This window comes from Buteo buteo, chromosome 24 (genome assembly GCF_964188355.1).
Source record: "Buteo buteo chromosome 24, bButBut1.hap1.1, whole genome shotgun sequence".
NCBI classification, from domain to species: Eukaryota; Metazoa; Chordata; class Aves; order Accipitriformes; family Accipitridae; genus Buteo; species Buteo buteo.
This window is the reverse complement of record NC_134194.1, coordinates 3,393,923-3,414,875: the sequence shown is the minus strand read 5'-3', so window position 1 is coordinate 3,414,875 and position 20,953 is coordinate 3,393,923. Positions and strand designations below refer to the sequence as shown.

The 20,953-nt window shown below is 43.3% G+C and overlaps 1 protein-coding gene across 3 annotated transcripts; it reads left to right on the top strand.

Moving 5' to 3' along the window:
* The first annotated feature begins 3,453 nt into the window (after positions 1–3,453).
* On the top strand, positions 3,454–19,953 carry VDAC1 (voltage dependent anion channel 1). Of its 3 annotated transcripts, XM_075056861.1 has the most exons (11): positions 3,454–3,595; positions 4,688–4,800; positions 5,544–5,630; positions 10,237–10,306; positions 10,887–10,936; positions 11,684–11,836; positions 11,927–11,979; positions 14,191–14,418; positions 17,485–17,635; positions 18,104–18,161; positions 18,988–19,953. In XM_075056861.1, the coding sequence occupies exons 4-11, from the start codon at positions 10,240–10,242 to the stop codon at positions 19,077–19,079; spliced, it is 852 nt and encodes a 283-aa protein (XP_074912962.1). In that variant the 5' UTR covers positions 3,454–3,595; positions 4,688–4,800; positions 5,544–5,630; positions 10,237–10,239; the 3' UTR covers positions 19,080–19,953. The 3 variants fall into 3 exon arrangements, with proteins under 3 accessions (XP_074912962.1, XP_074912964.1, XP_074912965.1); XM_075056863.1 differs by lacking the exon at positions 5,544–5,630; XM_075056864.1 differs by lacking the exons at positions 4,688–4,800; positions 5,544–5,630 and having other exon boundaries at positions 3,461–3,595.
* The last annotated feature ends 1,000 nt before the right edge of the window (positions 19,954–20,953 follow it).

Sequence of the window (20,953 nt, the reverse complement as noted above, 5' to 3'; positions counted from 1 at the left end):
TTGGCTGACACGCAGATTTATATAACAAAGGGTGGGTCAATTCCAGATTTTCCAGCAAACTGGTGTTAAATAAGCCTCTCCGAGTGCTCGAGACCTAAAGCAAGAAACATTTAGATGGACCTTGTATCTGAATTATTTGTGGCATTATTATTTGTCAAATCCATTATTATGGATTCCCTTTTATTCTAGTCAAATAGTAAATCCTAGTAAAATAAAATTAATTCATTTTATTCTGGTAAAATAAATTAAGATGTAGCGTTACCCAAACCACAGGTTGCCAAAATAAAAGGAACTGCCATTTAGACCATTTTGGTGATTTCTTATACTGCTGAAGGAGTCTCTAAAATTGAAACTGAAGTCACAAGCACAGATTTTCTCCCTTGAGAACATCGAGTGTAATCCTTCAGTTCATCTGGCGCTCGCCAGGATAATCTACAGCTCATAGCCTGTATGAAAAATAGAGCCCAACAGAGCAGATGACACTGATGCCCAGCTCCATACGAGGAGATTTGCTGCCATCTTTTGGTAGATGCATGTTCCACAAAGTAATGAAAAATTATCTCTGCACAGATACTAAACATTTTCTCCCTCTGCTCATTCTTAGCCCACCTGCGGCATCCCCTCAGCCCCTACTGCAGACACAGCCTGTGAAAATTTAATCTCAAGCATTGAGACCCCCAAGGAGACCCTGAGCACCCTGAGCGCGCCTATGGGGCTGGGAGGGCTAAGTGTGGGGCAGGGGGCCTGGGCGGTTTCTTCTTGGTCTTGCTGGTGAAGGGGAAAAAGGGGAAAAACTTCTTTACTGAGCGGGTTGTCAGACACTGGAATAGGCTGCCCAGGGAAGTGGTTGAGTCACCATCCCTGGAGGCATTCAAAAAGCACGTAGACAAGGTACTCCAGAACGTGGTTTAGCAGGCATGGATGATGGTTGGACTCGATGATCTTGAAGGTCTTTTCCAACCTAAATGATTCTATGAAAAGCTCAGGCAGAGACTGTGAAAGCCCAGAAGGAGGAATGTGAACACTGGGGAAAACCGGAAAATGTCAAAAGCAGGGTAAATAGCACGTGTGCAAGAGGGATTTTCAAAATAACGTGGTGAGGGCTTGATTGCTGCCTCGTTACTGCTGCTGCAGGTGCCAGTCAGATGTTTCCCTGTGCCTGTAGCAGAGGGGACATCCCGTGAACCGTCTGGCCCCCCACATCCATCAGCACCTGCAACAGGAACGGGCAGGCAGCAGGCTGGCCCTGCGGTTGTGGTCACGTCACACGCCGGCTGCGATGGATCTCTGCCTGTGTCCTGCCTCTGACCATGCCGCAAGTCCTTTGTGGTATAAAAATCTGAGCTAGAGAAAGGCTGTGGGGAACGGCCTCCAATCTCTGCGTGCCTGCAGGTAATAAAAGAGGTTTTTTATGCCTGGAGGTGGTAAAAGACTATATTTGAGAAGATGGGGTGGCAGCTGGGACGATGCTAGGGGAGGGAGCAAGGCGGGGAGGCAGCGCTCTATAAATCATGCTCGTTGCTGTGCGATTTACCTTTGCAGAGGGCAGGCTGAGGAATTGCTGCTCAGGATGAAAGTGCACCTTGTGGCTGAGCCACAGGGGTGATGGGGGGTGTCCTGTGCCCCTACTCCCCTCTGGGGAGGGCAGCCCCCTCTCTCCCCCTCTGACTCTCGGGTGATGGGGTGCAATGCACCCTAGCAGAAAGCTGCCCAGCTGTTTTTGCTGGGCTAGGTTTTTTCATGGGACAACAAGTGAAATCAGCCCAGGGCAGGCTCCAACAAGCCCCAGAATGCGGGTGAAGAGGGAAGGCTGTGAGCAGGAGAGTCGAGAGACACTGGCCAAAGCCGACACTTCACCCTGATTTCAACCCCTGTGGTCTGATGATGAAACCCGTGCTCGTAGAGTTGCCTTGGATCAACAAAATGACTGTGTTTAGAAGTAACTTTCCAAATTTGAGAGAGACATCTTGTTTCTGTTGGTTCCTATCCTGGTGGCAGGCTGTGCACTTTATTTTAGTGCAGAGATAGCATCGGGCACAATTACTTCAGCCTTTGCTGCCACAGCTGCATTTCCAAGGTCTGCATGTGGCTACGCGCAACCCTTTCCCCTCTACCACCCCATCATGAATGCCAAGAAATTCCTGAGATCTCACTGAATCCCACGCACCGCTTCATTTATATGTTTCTGTTCAACATGAAGCCCCTTGCAAGGTTTATTTAGTTTGAATACTGATTCAAAATTCACAAGTGCCTTGTGTGTGTGCTCCAGTCGTGTTTCTGAGCAGGATGACTCTGACCTGTGCTCCCACACGTGCGCCAGTCGCCTGCTGCGGGTACAGCCCTGCTTTCTGAAGAAATGCTGCTGGGAAAGCAAAGGCATGAACCAGGCGAGAGCACGAAACTGCCTCTCGCCATCCCTTGCCACTGTGCAAGGGAGAAAGAGTAGGAAAGAAGTCACTATAAAAAAAAAAAAAGTAAATATGAGTTCCCGTGGGTGGGATGTGAATTCTTAGCAATGCTTTCCTTTCCTAATAAAAATGTCCCCTGGATGCTGGGGCCAGAATTGTGACTATCAAGACCACCAGCAGCTTCCTGGGTGGGATGATTCTCCTGGTTATCTTGTGGGTGATGCTCTGAGCTCCCCGGGACCCTCCAACGGCGGAGGACCGGTTTTATATCTCCTCCTGAAAGCAGCACAGCTTCAGCCTCTGTTTCTCTCCGATAGCGGAGCACTCCCCACCTGACCTCTTGTCACCGAGAGAATTTTGTTCTGGACTCAGCCCCAGCTTCCCTGTAAGCCGTGAGGGCCGAGTCATGTGTCCGAGCGGGAGTCAGGAAAGATGGGAAGCTCCCTAATTCACCGGAGCATCTCCGTGCCCCGCGGCTGGTCCCGCTCTGGGAAGTCTTGCTGCCTCGCTGACTCCCCATCCCTCCAACAGCTCCTTCGGACCCTCGCCATCACACATGCCTTCACCTGCTCAAAAACTCTCTCCCAGAGAGAGTTTTTGATTTTTTTATTACCAGAAGGAAAGGAGAGCTCCTTTCCTTCTCTCCAGCCGCTCTAGGTTCAAGAGGGATATCGGGAATGGGAATTTTTGACTAGATGGGGAGGTAGGATTTAACTAATTCTAGGTAATTCTAATTTAACTAATTCGAACTAAGTGGGGAGTTCCCACCACAGCTGAAGATGCCGGTACCCGGAGCTCCCCGGTCCCAGAGACTGCGGATCCCCCGGTAGCTGCAACCGGCGCATCTCAGGGATGCTGCGCCCCGGGGGGGTCCCGCTGACATCTCGGGGGAGCATCTCCCGCTGCCGTTCTCGGAGAGCGGTACCCGGCAGCGGGATTCCTCCCCCCCCGCTTCGTTTCCCAATGGAGCGGGTTCCCGGTACGGCGGCAAGTCCCGCCCCGCCGCCCGCCCCCTCCCGCCCGTTCCGTCCCGTTCCGTCCCCGCCCGCCGTCACGCAGCCGCCGCCGCCGCAGAGCCCGGGGAGGCGCCGGGCAGGGGCAGCCGCTGCCGGAGGAGGAGGAGGAGGAAGAAGAGGCCGAGGGGGGGGAAAGCGGGACGCAGGCGGCTGCTGCCGCTGCCGGGCCAGGTAGGGCTGGGAGCTGGGGTCCCCCCGGGGGTCCCGGGGATCATCCCCGGGTCGCCCCCTCCGAGCCCCGGGAGGGGGGAAATCCGCGGCAGGCGGTTACGGGTGATGGGTGGGAGCTGGGGGATATCGGTAGCAACCCGGTGTGTTTTTTTTTTTTTTTATTTTTTAATTGGAGCAGGGGAATAACTGTTTTCTTACGTAATGCCGGGCGTTATGAAATTAGGGCCTGTTTTTGGGGGTGACGGAGGGCGGCGAGGCGGCGGCAAGGCGAGAAGGCGGGTGGTAGCGGGTGCCGACACGCGCCCGTCTTCGCGCGATGCCGCCGGCCGTTCCCCGGAGAGGTCGAGCGCTGGTCCGTCCGGACGCTGGTCCCGTGATGGGGATTTAAAGGCCGTTCGGCCACGGAGGCGGGTGGGTGAAGGTTTCTTGGCTTCCGCAAGCGGGGATCGTTTTGCGCGTTCCCGGGGGAGCGAAGGTCGCGGGCGGCCGCACCTGCCCGGATTTAGCACCGATGTAGCGCTGACGTCCCTTCCACCTCGCTCGTCCACGCCCCTGGCATCTTTTTTTGCGGGTTGGCAAATTCATCCTGATGTGCACCAAAAACCCAAACCCCACCTCAAGCAAACTGATTTTTGTCTCATTTTTATTCTGCTAATTCTCAAAAAATAGCTCTTTACTCGGGGGAGGAGTAATGGCAGTTTAAAAATCTGGAGGACTCAGTTTTCCCCTCCCGAACCAAGCAGGGAGCAGCGTGCAGCTGCAGCAGCAGCGGTGCGATTGCCTCCATTCTGCCTCGTCACAGCCCTCGCTGGGAACAACTCTTGCTGGAGGGTGAAAGACTCATTCAGTCTTTGGGCATTTGTTTAAAAAAAAAAAAAAAAAGTAACAAAAATTTCTGAAAACGAAGCGGAGCTGACTCATCCTTACTGACCGACGCAGGGTTGTGTCTCTGGGGAATATTTATAGCGATACCCGCCGAAACAGATCCCATCTCGTTTCTCAGGCGGTCTAGCGAGGATCAGAAGCGGGTTGCAGTTTGTTTGGTTCGGTGCAGTGGATGGTTGAATAATCACTTGTCTCATGGCGTTTCAGCTCTGAAATTTTGTCAGAATTCCTTCGAAGAAGGGCTTTTGCACTATTGAAAAGACATCCTAGAACAATCCCTCCTCCCAGCACTCTCCATTGAGGGTTTACGCTGATCCACGGTCTGTACCTTTTCTTCCTGCCCACGTTTCGGGTGGTGTGGGGGGGTGTGATGGTGCGTGGGATGCCGCCGTCGGTTGCCATAGCAGCAGGAGCGATGTCCCCAGCCCCGGCTCCCTGCGGGATGCAGTCGGGGAGCACAGCGCAGGCCCTCCTGGCTTTGGCATCTTCTGCAGGTAGAGAAAGCCCCATCCACCGGCTCCGTAGCCCGAGCTCCGGTGCGGTGGATGCTCGTCTTCTGTGCGAGGAGAGCAAGCTGTCAAATGACACTGGAAGACAAAAATGCCCTTTTCGTTAGTCATCCCCATTGATCTGGCGCTGGGTGTTCCCGCAGCGGGGCCGGGAGCGAGGGACGTGTGCCTTCTTGAGCGCTTTGCCGGGGCGTGCGCCAGCCTTGCCCCTGCGCCGTGCTGGTGGCACGGGGTGGGACAGCAGCGCTGCTCGTCTCCTCCTCTGCAGGTGTTTGAAAGGAACAGATAGTTAACCTGAATGTCTAATTTAACGTATAAGGTATGTGGTTCTTTGTTCTTCCCTTGCGGTTTTAGTAACTACAGTAGCTACGGCAGGCTGCAATATCCCCCAACTTTGTTTAATTGTTACTTCTATGTGATAGTTTAATAAGGGGTTGCTGTACAATGTTGTCGTTCTTCATTTATACCCATACAATTAAGAGCAGGCTCTTTCTTTCTTTAATTCCATAAATATTAGTATAGACTAAATAATAATATTTACATTTGCTTTTCAGGGGTTTATCTCCTCTATTCTCCTGTGTTTATTGGGCTACAGAGATACTGCATAAACCAATCTCTGAAACCTAAATCTGCTCCATCATGTATGTAGTTCAAAAGCAAAGCTGCGGTAGGAAGGCTGTGATCCTACGAGTGTCAGAGGGACGCTGCATGGGTTTACTAATACCTGCATGAAAGAAACTGTGGACTCCTGAGTCTTAAATTTTGAGTCATAATGGTGCATGGATTATACAACGTCGGCACAGTAGCAAGTTGGGGCAAAAAGTGTTGTTAAGTATTGTGTCCCATAATGCAGAGTATTTACAAATCACGTGCTTATACTGGCTTCTCAAAAGACTTTTGAATGTGCCGAACTTGATGTTTGACCTCAGTGGGACTACTCATGTGTTTACAGTTAAGCGTATTTTTAAACCTCTGCACAGTTAGGCTTCTGAACCTGATTCAAAGCAGACCATAGTCATGACTTGAATGGATTTGAGATCTGGATCATAAAACCCAAACTGTGGAGCCAGCACCGTGCTCACCTGGCAGCCTGGGATGTCGGACGGTGGGACAGGGACACGGGTGCTGTGCGGAGCTGGTGACTCCGGCCAGCCTGCTGTGGCGTGCGGAGAGAGCTGGGCCCTGTTCTGCCCGAGAGCAAAAGCACCGTCCTTCGTGGTCTATTTATTGATACAACGTGTGTTGGTTGGGAAATGACACTGCACAGGCTGGGGGTCCAGAAGGGCGCTTAGAAGTTGCTTCATACCAAGGAATAATTTTTCCTTTAATGAAGGAGATAAACGAGAAATAAATCAGGGTTTTTTTGATCTTGAGGCAAGAGACCCTAGTGTGCTTTTTTCCTCGTGCAGACAGACTGTACCTGGTCTCATAACCTGATGCTGTCTGTCCCTCTCAGCTCACAATGCAGGTGGGACGTGTCCCCGGCAGCTGTTACGCATCAGCTCTGCGCTTACTATCTTTTCAGGGGTACCGCTTGTGGAGACGGGGACCTGAAATGTTCAGAACCACTGTTACCATCAAGAAATGGTACAAGAGTTCAAATTTATGAGGGGAAAATGTGGCTAGGGTAAGGTTAAATCCAACCTTTTTATTTTCTTAGCCTTGAATCCGATAGATTCCCATTGTCTTCATGGGAATTTTATTCTTATAATTAATTTTATTCTTATCTTAAATTTTTAGATTGCTCTTCCCCCTCAGGTAAATATCATAAACTTAGTAAGTCTGTGGGGCAGCTTTAACTGAAGCACATAAGAAAGTTATCAAGCAGAGATGAGTTTTCCTTTGGTTGCAGCCAGTCCTTACATTTGCCAAGGGTACCCCGGGGGTTTGCTGCCTATTGGGCTGATTTTGATTTAATTGCCCAGAACTGCATCATAGGATGAAAACTTTGCCATCTGTGACACTGGAAAATACACAGATTTGGCCTGCTGGAAGTGCTTCGTCTTTAATGAAATCTTCACTAGGGCTGGCTCTTGGGTCCTGCAGCTCCAGAGGAAGCTTCCTATTTTCTCCCTGTGGCAGCTATAAATCAGGCGCTCGTGGCGGTGGTCCTCACAGCAGCTCTTGGAGCTAACTCCTCAGTTCAGATTTTCTTCAGTCATGACTCGCGCTACCGTATTTCCTACTCAAGAAAAAATATTTTCCTACTTAGAACACATTATATGTATTCTACTTGGCCTGCTTTGTGCAGGAGTTGAGGTGCACAGTCACTCTGAGCTATTTGCACGGTTGGACACAGATAAAAGCAATGAATTCATTTCAGCTCTAACCTAATCTGAGTTAATGTGCTGGAATCCCACTGGTGAAAAGCAAGGGCACTTGGCCATGGCCATTCCTTGATCCTTTAAGAATTTGAATCCCTGTTAAGCATGCTTGTCTTACAACCTGCACTCACACAGGATGTAATCAGTTTTGTTTTCCATCTGTTAAACAAGAGGCTTCCGATTAGTCAGTGCAAACAAATAATTATTTTTGTTCTTGCTGACAACAGCAAGGTTAACTGCCACGTACCTAGCTCGTAGTGTTTTTCACGCTCAGCAATTTTAAACACCTTGCTCTGGGTGCGTTACATGATTTGCCTTATGACCGGCAGGGATTTGGCTTTCAATATTGTCCCTTAATTATAGTAATTGCCTAAGTGGAGATCTCGACATCTCCCACTGTCCTGCAGCCACAGCCCAGACTGCAGCAGTGGAGCAGCCTGTCACAGCTCATCCAGACGACGAGCCTGACCACATCCAGTGGAGAAATACACAAACATCAGTGGGAGCAAAACTTGGCTTCATGGCTTGGAGGAGGGAAAAACATAACCTACAAAATCCAAACGAAGAGCACACAGCATTCAGTTTTCAAGAAAATAGTTTGGTTTTATGAAGTGACTCAAAGGGACTGTTGGTAAAATATATTTGGTAGATTCCAAAGTGCAGCTGGCAGAGCAGTGCATTATCTTCCAAAGCAATGATTATTTGATTTTCAAGTGTAGGATTTTTAACATTTTTAATTTTTGATGATGCTAAATGGAAATACCCATCAGAGGGTTCTCATGAGACTGGGTTGCTCTGGCAGGGAAGAAGCACTTTCTGAACACGTACAGCCCTTAGTGAATCCTGCCACCCCTCTCCTGAGTGCTGCCTTAGCTCTGACCTTAAGGTATGATCTCCAAGCAGGGCATTGTACTCTGCTTCTAGTGACTTTAATAAGGAGCAGAGGAATTACTTAAAGAAATCTGTTAATGCTTGGTTTGGGGTTTTTTGTGCATATGTTTTTTTTTTTCTTTTTTCTTTTTTAAAGGCTGGTTTTGTATATAAACATTAAAGCCCTGCTTTCATGTTTGCACAAAAAAATGGAGACACACATTTAGGCCTCATATAAGCAGCTAAAACTGCTTTGGAATATGGATTTTTTCTTTTTCCTTTTTTAAAATTTAACTGTTTAGCTGCTTATGTATCTGGGGCTGCATCCTATTACTGAACTACAACTGGAAAGAGATGACATGCATCCAGGTAGTCTCTGCAACTGAAACTACATCATAGTATGCACCCTTGTATCCTACTTTATTTATGTTCTGAGAAGACTTTGCTTTTATTTAGCTACCAGATCTGTTTTGTTCCCTCTAGGATAGGGATTCTTCATTTATGCAATAGCAATATCCTGCTTTAACAGGCAACAACTTGTTGGATGGAGTGCTTGAGGCGCTGAGTGACTGCTGAAACTCCCTATCTGATATTCGTGGGGTGGTGTGCTTGCCCAGAGACCTGCATCCAAGTCTACAGCCAGAAAGCCTGTTAACAGCACCCCTCATGTTCAGAGCTAGCTGTTTTGTTTGTGGTTTAAAGGAATACTTTTCTGCTAACGTTGAATAGTCTGGAGTAAGGATTGGCAGGCAATTTTTTTTAAACATTTGCATGCTTGTGTAATAAACTGCTTATTGCTTTTGTATAACCAGAAAGTTTGGGAATATGGAATTTTATTGCAACATCTGGTATCGAGAGGACCAGCTTTATAAGTATGATTTATCTCCTTTGCTTTTTTAAAATTACAAAATCTTGTCTATAAAGACAGAAGGTGTACACCATTTCAGACTGTTTGACTTTGCTCCCTTAGAACAAATTACTGTACTTGGATAAGAAAGTAGATTTGGTTGGTTTGTTCCTCTCAGGGTCCTATTTCCTCCTCCATATGTGATGCGACAGTTTTCTCAGTGGCAGAGAAAATGGGATGCATTCACATCTCTTGCAGGAGGCCACTGAACTAAGGATGGTCAGGGCCTGCTGAAGGTGGGAAAGTGAGGACCTACATGGTGACGTGGGCATCCTTACCGAACAAAACGTGATGGAGAAAGCTGCCCCTGCAGTGTCCGCGGCATTGGGCTGGTGCCTCGCTCCAGCCTTTACAGAGAGCTCTCCAGGCGGCATTTGGCTGCTGGAGTGGGGTTGTGCCTACCCTCCTGACTGCCTGACTTCTCAGTGTAGCATCCCTTCAGTCTTAATTTTTCTCAGCAAGCTCATTTTTTTTCCCAGGTGATGAACAGAAAAACAATTAAAGGTCAATGTCTAAGGAGACATCTTAACCCATTAACAGCAGTAGCAAAGTCAAAGAAAACTGAAGCAGAAGAATGACCATTTGTCGATTTTGCTAACGTGCCATCCGTTTGCTGCTCTGAATTAGGGGGAGAGAGATGCTCCTGATGCTAGGTGCTTGTCCTAGTTAGATTTCCTGAGTGGATGACTTGGGGCCCTAATGCTTTGCATCAGAATGCATAGATCTGTTGCAAGTAACAGGAAAAATGTTTCCAAGAAATGGTTTTAAAAAAAAAAAGTTGTTCATTCATGCAGTTATACTGATAAGACAACAACAGTGAAGTCTTTGGAAAGGCATAGACAGTTTATGTTTTTTTTAATATATATTATGTTAGTATTTTTTTAATATATATTTTTTAATATATATTTGTTCTGCGACCTGTTTCTCATCCTCGGTGGCAAATGCATGGTAATTGCTTCTGCTGGCTAATGAGCAAAATCAAATCACACTATTTGCTATAGCTACTTTCTTCAGGCTGTATTTAATTGATAGGTGGTGGATAGAAAATAAAACTGGCTGAAATGGGCTTAAGTTTCTTGTTGCGTAAATGAATGAAATAAGTTTCTGAACACTGTAATTTCCCTTTTTTTTTTTTTTTCTTTCCAGAAAATGGCTGTTCCACCTGCTTATGCTGATCTGGGTAAATCCGCCAGAGATGTTTTCACCAAGGGATATGGTAAATAAAGCCAAAATAAATTTGGTCTTTTGCTGCCTACGTGATTCCTGAAACTGTTGGGATTTTATTACTTTTTTCTGATAAATATTCCAATAATTTCCATTAGAATCCAGAGAATTTTCCATCATAGTTTCACATTGCCCTTGCTGTCTAGAAAGGGAGGGTAACTTACTTTTCTTTTGACAAAATTCTTCCTGTTGCCTGTAGGACTGTTGTCTGTTTTGAAAGAAAATTGTGGGTTGTATTTTGACTGTTTCCTTGTATCATGAATAGGATCATTGATGCCAGTAGTTTGCTTATGAACAAAATGCTGCTGCTCAGTATGAATAAAGACATTATTACCTAATTTGGTCCTGATTATATTGCTGAGGTCAGTAGGATTAATCAATCAGTCGAGTGCTATCTGAAGTGAGTACGTGCTGCGTAATCTACTTCATAAAAACACATGGTTTGATAACTGTACCCTTGGTTTATTTTTTTAATAGTTCACAGGAGATTTAGAAGGGAGTTTTACAAAATAAATTGGAAATGTTTTTCAAATTAACATATATATAACTCATACTTTTTACTCATCTTCTAGGTTTTGGCTTAATAAAACTTGATTTGAAAACAAAATCTGAAAATGGACTGGTGAGTTTGGAAAGATACTGAAATCCAAAACATTGCAGTGTTCTTGTGTTTAGTCTATATTTCTTTTTAAAAGTAGAATCCCTTACCCTCCCCTTACCATTTTTCAGATATATTATAAACTTGCAAGTTACTCTGCATTTATAATTTTTGTATAATATACGAGACTGTGCACAAATTAGAGTAGAAGATACAGTGAAGGGCTCCTTTGCAGCCATGCTAATAGTTTACTGTGAAAATTGTGTTGCTATTTGAGGCCATTGCCACGGTCTGTGCTCGGAGGGAGTGTCAGTGCTTCCCTTCTGCCTTCCCGGATTGAACGAGCAGAAATATGCTGGTTTCTGAATGCGCTGCACACTCGTTTTCTTAGCAGTCACTAAACAAGTATAGTTGCAATGTAACTGTGAACTGGAGCTAATCTTTAGACCCTATCTACGAAGCATTTGCAGACTTGCATGCTGATTCACAGATGCACCTTGTACAGACTAGCACCTTATTCTGTGTTATGCTGCTGGTATGAGTTGTCCACAGTCCCGTCCGATACCCATTCCCTTAGCATGCAGTCTTTTTTCTCCCTGACAGTGAAATTTTTTGTGGTGCCAGGGTGTGTTGGTATTAATGACTAGCAAATATGTTCTTAAATCTTCTGAGAAGTCTGCAGTATTGAATAATATCTTCTACAAGTATAAATATTTACCTGCATGCAGATATATACATATAATGTATATATACATTTTTTTTTCCTTTTAGGAATTTACAAGCTCAGGTTCAGCAAACTCAGAAACAAGCAAAGTTAGTGGTAGTTTGGAAACAAAATACAAATGGGTGGAATATGGATTGATGTTCACGGAAAAGTGGAACACCGACAACACACTAGGCACTGAGATTACTCTTGAAGATCAGGTAATTTTTGGCTCAAAAGATGCAATTTAAAAATTAACTTACGACAATCTCTAATTATGAATCCAACCAGTGAAATTCTTTTCTGTTCAGCTTGCACGTGGCCTGAAGCTGACCTTTGACTCCTCCTTCTCTCCTAACACTGGGTAAGAAGTGAGTAAGCTTGAGTGTCAAAAAAAGGCATTTTTTTATTTTAGTTTTCCAGAATACTGTCTCGCTTCTTTACTCCTTCTGTCCTAACATATCGAGACAGTTAATAATCAGCCTGTGTGTGATAAAGTCATGTACATCTGATTTAAATCTTAGTATTAACAATCCCTTTTTAATCCTAAGCTACAGCAAGCACACTTTTAAATACAGTAACTTGAAAATTATAGTCAGAATTGGGGTGGGAAGAAAAGGTTTTGTTTGCACTCCTGTTGTGTATTTCTGGCCATGTCAGAGGATGAGCTACTGTCTGAGTAAAAGCCCTAAACAAGTCAGCTGTAATGCAAAGCTTAACAAGCTCCAGGAGCCAGTTGGCCACGGCTCTAATAGGTCGACACAGTAATTGGGCTCTTCTCCCAAGCTGAATTTATCATCTGAATTCTTGCTGGCCACAGCATGCCTTGTTGGTGGATGAGTATTTCTGACACAGCGATTGGATGCCATGTTTTATGTGGGCCAGAGGGATTAAGCAGCAGCTGTAGGTCTAGATGTTGGTTTATTTTTTTCCCCTGATTATCTTTTTGTAAGCAGCGCTGCCAGTGAGTCAAAATATTCTGCACATTAGCTTCCCAGAGCAGTACGCTGCACTGCAGGCTGCCGGGGTTATAGTCCCAGTGGAGGTTTCACCCTGTCTTCTAGATTGTGTCCTGCATTGTAAACTGCTTCCAGTCCATTCCCAATTCTGCATTAAGTAGATATTTTTGTATTTGTTAACCAGAATAATCTCTAGTGTTTGTTGATAATTATTTCTTAGCTGGTAGGAATCTTAAATAAAGAAGAAAAAACCTGTATGAGAATGACAAGTTACAGCTCTATACCTACTTCTTAGGCACCTCAGACACTATAGTATCTGAGTTATAACTGTTGTGTGGGAGGACTATTATAACTTGAATAAATGGAGTGAGATTCAATCCTGGTGTGACCTGGTTTAGGTTGACAGGGATGCATCATGTCTGAATATAAGACACCTTCTCCCCCTTCCTTACTTATTGGCTGTGATAAATCTTTCAACAGGGAAAGTCATTTTTAGGAGTGCTCCGTGTTAGCCTGTCCTGTTGACATTGGTGGGAGAGGTACTGCTGACTTTTACCGAAGTTGCAAATGAACTAATGCTGAGTGCTTTTGGCACTCCTGCTCTTTATTTCTGATTTTGCAAAACACAAGAAATTCCTGAGTCTGAAATAATCATAATAAAAAAGAGAGCAATCTCTATGTGGGTCTGATACAGCATTGAAACAGTTCTTGGAGAATGTTTTTGCTAGCTGAAGTGAAAGGTTGATTTGAAATTTCAAATTAGCCTGACTTTTCCAGAAAGATATCAGTAAAAGATTAGGTCAAAGACAGAAAACGCTTGTAAGGTAAAAAGAGAAGAAAAAAATCTTAAGTAAGAGTAGCTGAATATATTAGATGTAACTCTCGTGCCTTGTGAGGGTCGGCACCCTTGATGTAAACCAACCTAAGGACACATGAGAAAACACTGCTCTGGCCAGTAATATAAAAAGAAACAAGTGACTCGAGAAAGTTTATTTCTGTGTTACCTGGCAGCCTTTCTAATGGCTGTAACCATTAAACTTCATAAAGCATTCGAAGGAGAAAACAACGTGTCAGAGCCACTTAAGCAACCTACTTCCTTAGCAGCAGAGACTTTCCCTCAGGAAGCTGGAGACAAAGTAGTGATTTCTTGACGTCTGTCACAGTAAATGAAATTACCCAGTTCACTAGGATTGTCTAAAAATTGTTTGTTTGAGACAGGCCAACTACTATTGACTTTCTGTGACCTGTAAACTGCTACATTTTCCATTCCTTCCCTGCATCTACCAAACTTCCAAAAACATCAGATTAGTTGGATGAGGATTTGGTTTTGTCACCTCCTGTCTGGCTTATTGTGCTGCTGCTTTTCAGAACACAGCCCAGAAGTGCTTATTGGGGTGCCACACCGCATTTTATTGCTTGATTGCAAATAATTCACTGTAGCTGAATTAGGGTTTTGCAGATGTGAAAGGTAAGAAGGTGACATACCATGTGTCTCTCCAGGTATGCATACTTTGACTTTAAGAACTATTGAACTGAGTTAAAGTAACTGATTTGATTGAATTGCTACCGACAAGCGTACCTTTTCAAAGGTACGAGATTCTTTCTTTTCTCTTTAGGAAGAAGAGCGCTAAAGTTAAGACAGGGTACAAAAGGGAACACATCAACATTGGCTGCGACATGGATTTTGATATTGCTGGTCCTTCAATACGTGGAGCCCTGGTGGTTGGCTACGAGGGGTGGCTGGCAGGTTACCAAATGACTTTTGAGACAACGAAGTCTAGAGTAACCCAGAGCAACTTTGCTGTTGGCTACAAGACTGATGAATTCCAGCTTCATACTAATGTGTAAGTATTGGCAGACAGGCATTAAAAAGGAATTTGAAAGGATTTAGCTGCTTACTAGAGCAATGAAAGGGACAGAGTTTCAGCAGTGGTGAAAGAGGGAATGGTATAGTTGAAATTACTTCTTCGTTTAAGATGGCAAACTGCATTTTTTTAGCTGCATTAACTTTTCTTTGAATTATGTGGGTGAGGGAGTGCATGATGGAAGGAACTGGAACTCACTGAGCACCTAAGCATCCAGTGTCTATCTTTCTAACAGATACGGATTATTAGAATCTATTAGTGGAATAATAAAACAAGTGGGTTATAAAAATACTCTTTGTGAAAGTTGAAATAAAAGCAATGTCTTCCTTTTGCACATGTCAAAATCAAACAAAATGGTGGTTTGATCTGTAGATGAAAGAGTTAATCAGAGGATGAACAAGAACAGGTAAAAGGGAACAAATGGGTGGAGATATGGACTGGGTTTGTTTTAGTACTGAAAGGGATATGGTGCAAAAGTTTGTTTTAGCAGTATATCTCCTAATAATCTATTCATGCAAGCATTTGTCCTTTCTGAATGCATGAATAGTGAGAAACCAGGACCAAATTCCATGAAAACCTTAATTTCTCCATCTCCTGTTCCTCTTAAAAAAGCAATTTATGCCTTTGGGGAAGACATTTTTTTTAAGATTAGGCAATCCCTAATCCATTCTCCCAGCCCCCCCTTTTGCATTCCGTTGGGTAATTGGATATTTTGCATGTAGCAGAGCTATTGCAGGCTGTTCCCATTTTGGGGGCTGAACAACTGTTCTGCCTTCCTGGAGCTGCTGCTTCAAAGGCTTTCTGTTCTGTTTCATGCTGTGTTGCAGAGATCTGGTTTAGGAAGCTCACACTGCCTTACAGAACAATTGAACCTTCACAGCCCAGACAGTATGTTTGAAGGATTGCCAAAGCACAAAAATGTGGGCAGAAAACTTTAATCAAAGCAATATGCGGGGTCCCCCTCCGCTCAGTAGATAGGAGTTACTCCTTCAAGCACAATGACTTTCAACTTTGTCATACTGTAGCAGTTCAAAACATTGTATTATTGGCTTTTGCTATAAAATGCTGTAATTATTATTACTCTTAATTAAAGCAACAGCAGAAGATAACTTTATAAGAGCAGAAGGGGCTCAGATCTTACTGTACTGTTTCTTGGATTCCTAAGGGTCTGTTTCTTAGGTTGCTGTTACTGTATGTGGATGATAGATCAGCTTCAGGAGGATGCCCAGTTTGTTTATTTAATATTCATACTCTACCAATTGACAGGCAAAACCATAAATGTGTGATATGAATAGAAAACTGATTTGCTGATATTAATAGATTATTTAGGTATTTGATGTGTTTCAGCTTTGAAACGTGTCAGAGTTTTTATATAGTCCCAGAAACGGTTGTGTGTGGAACTCCCATCACTAGCCTGCTCGGTTGTTATCTCTAGACAGTTCAGTGTTTCACATGGGACGCTGTGGCAGAGCTGATAATTTAACTAGGTGGGGCTTGAAGCATCATCTTTTGTTTCTGGTGTTTCACAGACCAGCTGGGGACTTTAGCAAGTTACTTTCCTTAATGGTGCCTTAATATATTCATTTTCATGGGGGGATAATGTGGGTTTTTTTATCTGCATCTGGAAAGTGTTATTATTTCTGTTAGACTGAAAAGGAGGGTTGACTTTTTAATTATTATTTTTTAATAATAACTAAAGGGAGGTAGGGCTGGATAATTTCTAGTTTTAAATATGACTTTCCTCATTTTTTAAGCATAGCTCAGACCGCCCCCCCCTAATGTTGCAGGTCAAGACAGAGCTGTGTGGGAACCTTGCACAAAATCTGCCTGTATAACCAGCTCTCCTCAGTCCTTTTTAATCCCTCCTTTTCTTGAGAGCCAAGCACATGCAGTTATATGTGAGCTTCAGTCTTATCTGAAGTAAGTATTGTAGTGTTTTTCTGGAAGAATTGCTCTAACAATTTAAAAGGCTGCTGCTATTGCTTGAACTTTTAAATAGGCATATCACTACAATTGTTTGTGCAATTGTTATGAGCAGGAACATCAGGCCAAGGGGGTAAGAGTGGAGAGATTTCCCCCTTTTTAATCACTGGAGGTTTGGTATACTCTAATAATTGGAACCAGATTATTTCTTAGGTTAGAAATAATCATGAGTGTTTTATTTGCAGAGGTCTTCCTGTGGTTTAACGCCCATTTTGTGCAATACGCTTGTATCCTCTTTTAAGAAAATGAGCGAAAATGGAAATTCAGATGCTCACTGGTTTACAAGGAGTGCAAGGCTTTTAGAAGTCTTTTGCTCTTGTTTTTATGATCTGCATGCTCTAATGTTTTGCATTTTATTTACCACGCTTTATTCCCTGTGTGACGCTGGTGTCAGTAGTAATTGGAAGTTGTGCTACTCAGTAGTGGTGGTAGAAGACTGTCATCCTTCAGTTGTTGGCCAGTGCTCTGCAAAGTAAAATTAGTTTCATTTCAGTTTCTAGTGGAGAGACATCTATGTACAGATGTACCGTAAGGACTACTGCAAATGGTATTCACTTGCAAAAGCTGATAGGCTTGGATATTAAATTGGCATCTTCACTTCTGATACAGTTCATCTGTGTCTGGTAAAAGCACGCTGGCAAGGCAGTGTTAGGATGACTGCTCAGGCTCGGTGATACAGCCCTTTCAGGGCACTAGGGAGTCGTAGGCCTGAGACAATAATTATTTCAGAGATACGCAGAGAAGAATAAATCTCTTTACTACAAAGACTCCCATCTAGAGGGAAGGGAAAATTGGAAGTTGTCATCATTAGTCTATTTCTGATAGATTGTCATGGCTTTTTTTTCAGTTTCCTAAGCTGTTTGTTGAATTATAGTAACTGTCAATGAATTTAAGCATTTAAAAACGATTTCAGAACCAGTCTGGCCTAATGTCTCTATCTTAGTTGTTATAGGGATGTTAAATGAGGTGTGAGTCAATGTTCTACAAATATAGGTCTTACTGGAAGAAAAAGATGACTGTTTTGGGGTGCAGTTTAAAACTAGACTAATGCATTCCTTCCAGGAATGATGGAACGGAATTTGGCGGCTCCATTTACCAGAAGGTGAATGATAAACTGGAAACTGCTGTGAATCTTGCTTGGACAGCCGGTAATAGCAACACTCGCTTTGGAATAGCAGCCAAGTATCAGATTGACCCAGATGCCTCTTTTTCTGTGAGTGCTATGCATGTACATTTATAAGCATTTGAAAATAAACTGTCGTAATGGAAATGTGAAGCAACCTTTACATGAGTGAAGTACGGTTTTGATGCAGTCCTATGCTGTATAGTTGGCGCATATATCTATTTGTCTTGGGTTTGGCAGCATGAGAGCAGAACTATTGGATTTTCCTTGAAGTGACACAGAATGTTTTATCGTATTATTGGGCGCTATTCTGAGAATTTTTTTCATGTCAGTCTTGAAAAAGTTAAAAACTATGTTAATAAAAACATTATTTTCTGTAGTGACTGTAGATTTGTTGAGATTTGGGATTTAAGTTACAGCAAAATTAACTCTAGGGTTTTTTGTGATTTAAAACATGAAATCCTTTACCCGCTTAAAAGGTATTACTTAATTTTCAAGCAGGAAGGACTTTGAAGAAAGATACTGAATTATTTACATATGGTATTTTTTTCTTTTAAGGCTAAAGTGAACAACTCCAGTCTGATCGGATTAGGATACACTCAGACTTTAAAGCCAGGTAAGTCTATGCAGAAGGAATTCAGAATCAATAAAGTGATATTTTAATCTTGAAATATCGGAGGGCTTTTTGTGACAAAATGTGATTGGTTTTGTAAGACTGCTGTTCTGCTTGGCAAGCCAGTGATGAACTTTTCCAGGGACTGCTCTGTTAATTTTGGATGTCTATTGGACGCAGAATTATTAGAGACCGCCATCCACTGACCAGTCAGATACTTTTATGTTGACACAAAATACATCTACAATTAGGTGTTTCACAGACAAGTAAATGCATTTTCAGTACTTTCAGAGGCTTCCTATTACCGAGTTTATTTTGCTTGAAAATGCGACTTTCTCAAAGTCCCCTGGTCCAGGAAGAGGACAATCTTACTGCTGTGAAACTGGTTTTAATGTAGTCTAATAAATCTGCTGCCAGAATACCAAGCAGATTGACATGAGATATTACAGTAGACAGGGCTAGGGCCTTTTCACACCTAGATTTTAAAGTGGTTTAGAAAGGTGGGTATGTATCAAGGTCCCAATTTTTCATAATACCTGACTCTAAAATTAATCAGTAGACCAGCAGCAGTGAACTGACTTAGAGCTTTAATTACTTGGAGTGATAAAAAGCAGAAATCTATCACCGTGGTTTATTGTAACTTTCATAATTCAGAAAGATTTCTTATCTGCAAATTGTTTTAAAATGCCCAGTCCTTACAAGGCTAGCTGCCAAATTACGTTAACCTAGATGCCCAATAAATTAAGGCAGTAACACAGACGCACTGAACGTAAACCTCATTCCAAGTTTTAACAGTTGGTCTCTTCTCTCACTTTTCTCTGTTTTGCAGGTATCAAACTGACATTGTCAGCTTTGTTGGATGGCAAGAATGTCAACGCAGGTGGTCACAAACTTGGTCTAGGATTGGAATTTGAAGCATAAGGAGTGATTCTACAATCACTAATTTGAAAATACAGCATAGCTACCTTCAGAATATAGTGTACCTTTCAATGTTTTATGTCTGGGATGCAAGTATTGCTAAGTATCAGTCCTGCTAGTCCTGGTTAAAGACAGCTAAGCTTTAAAAATGATGTTGTTACAGAAATGGAGACAAAAGCATAAAAAAAAAAAATCCTAATTCCAGGCTTTTTTTTTTAATGTTATTGCCCATCACATCTGTCAGCTGCCACATGATAGGAAGTAAGAAGGTATTGATTACCTTTACTAACGTGTTGACTGCACAAGGAATATATTGATGTGGTATAAAAAACTCGAGACATTAAGAATCGCAGACCACTATATTGTACTGTTAATTCTGCAAGCAAAATGTTCTGACACTTAAGGTTTCAATTCACGATGGAATGTGCAAACTTGTCTGAAAAAGGGATTTTTAAAATTTTTTATTTAGATAGGTATTTCATGAATGGTTTATCTGATTTGGTTATCTTACACCTACAGCTGTCTCCAGAATGGTTTAGGTTGTCCACCTTGTATAAGTCCGTTGCAGAGGATGTTTGATGTGACTCAGCCAATACTACCTGTCCTGTGTTGTGGTTCCTTTCCCTTGCACTGACTGGAAAGCTTGTAAGACAGGGCCATAATCAGGGAAGAGTCTTTGTAACTGCAATCACATAGTTGCATCACTAAATTTAAAATGGACTTTTGTTTTATTACCACTTTTTTTTAGCAACTAAATGGGTACATTTTTAGAGAGTCTTCCATTTTGTGTGGAACTAGACCCCAAAATGCTGTACTTGACACTACTAAAAATGGATAAAAAACCCAAACCCAACTTGAATAAAATATTGAAATGTCACCTTTTACTTTGTCTTTATATTAATTGTGATAACAATTCCATATTAATTCTTTGCTCCAGAAGCAGACTACCAACATCTCAGTGCGTATTTTGTGCCACACAAACAGAAAATACGTAGTAGACTTAAGTTGCAGACATGGCTGTTCTTAGTGCTCGCTAAGCTCTGGCAACTGCACATATGCATGTGTTTAGGTCATGGAGAAAACAAGATCATGTGAGTTGTTTCTCTTTCTTTCATTGCAGAATTCACTAAGTTGAATTACCTTTCTATGAACAAACAGGTGCGAGCAATGAACAGTTATCAGCTGGGATAAACTTCAGTGGCTTTTCATTAAGACTTTGTATTTTTTCACACATAAGCAATCGATGTGGGTGGTGTGCAGATGGCAAGAGCATGTGCCCGATGAGGCAACGGCGTTACGACATTGTGAGACTCTAGATCCTCCTCAGCGACAGCCCGCAAATTGTGCAATGCTGGCTGTCTTCCCTTTTATCACGAGCTATTCCAGAGTACTTCCTAGTACGCCTTGTCTCAAATATTTAACCTAACACGCCTGGGAGAAGTGGTCCTCTTCCAGACTTCACCGATTGAAACAAACCACACGCAGCCAGCTTGCGGTACCATGGCAAACGCTCAAAATTAATTTACGTTCCTGTATGCTGTGCACGTCCTGTGTTCTCTCAGCGTCCCCATAAGCCTTTGGGCTCCTTGCTCTTGCTTTTTCTCATGCTTGAGGCATCTGTGTTTTGGAAATTTTCTTCTCCCGCGATCAGCTTCAAGGCTTCTCTCGGGAATGCCTCACTTGCGGCGAGAGCAGGAAAACATTCTCCCATAAAACTACCTTAATTCTGCCAAAACCGCCCCACACGCACGCGGACGCTGGTCAGCGGTTTCCCATGGCAGGGGCTTTGTGGGGAGGCTCCAACCCCGCAACCCCATCAACCTCCGACTGAAGGAAGGAGAAGGAAAACTCCTATTTTCTGTCAGGGGAGAGCTGGA

Excerpts from the sequence above, each read along its gene's own strand:
- VDAC1 (XM_075056863.1), top strand. The coding sequence starts at position 10,240 with ATGGCTGTTCCACCTGCTTATGCTGATCTGGGTAAATCCGCCAGAGAT. Across the intron at positions 10,307-10,886 it reads TGTTTTCACCAAGGGATATG|GTTTTGGCTTAATAAAACTT; the intron begins GTAAATAAAGCC and ends CTCATCTTCTAG. Across the intron at positions 14,419-17,484 it reads TTCCAGCTTCATACTAATGT|GAATGATGGAACGGAATTTG; the intron begins GTAAGTATTGGC and ends CATTCCTTCCAG.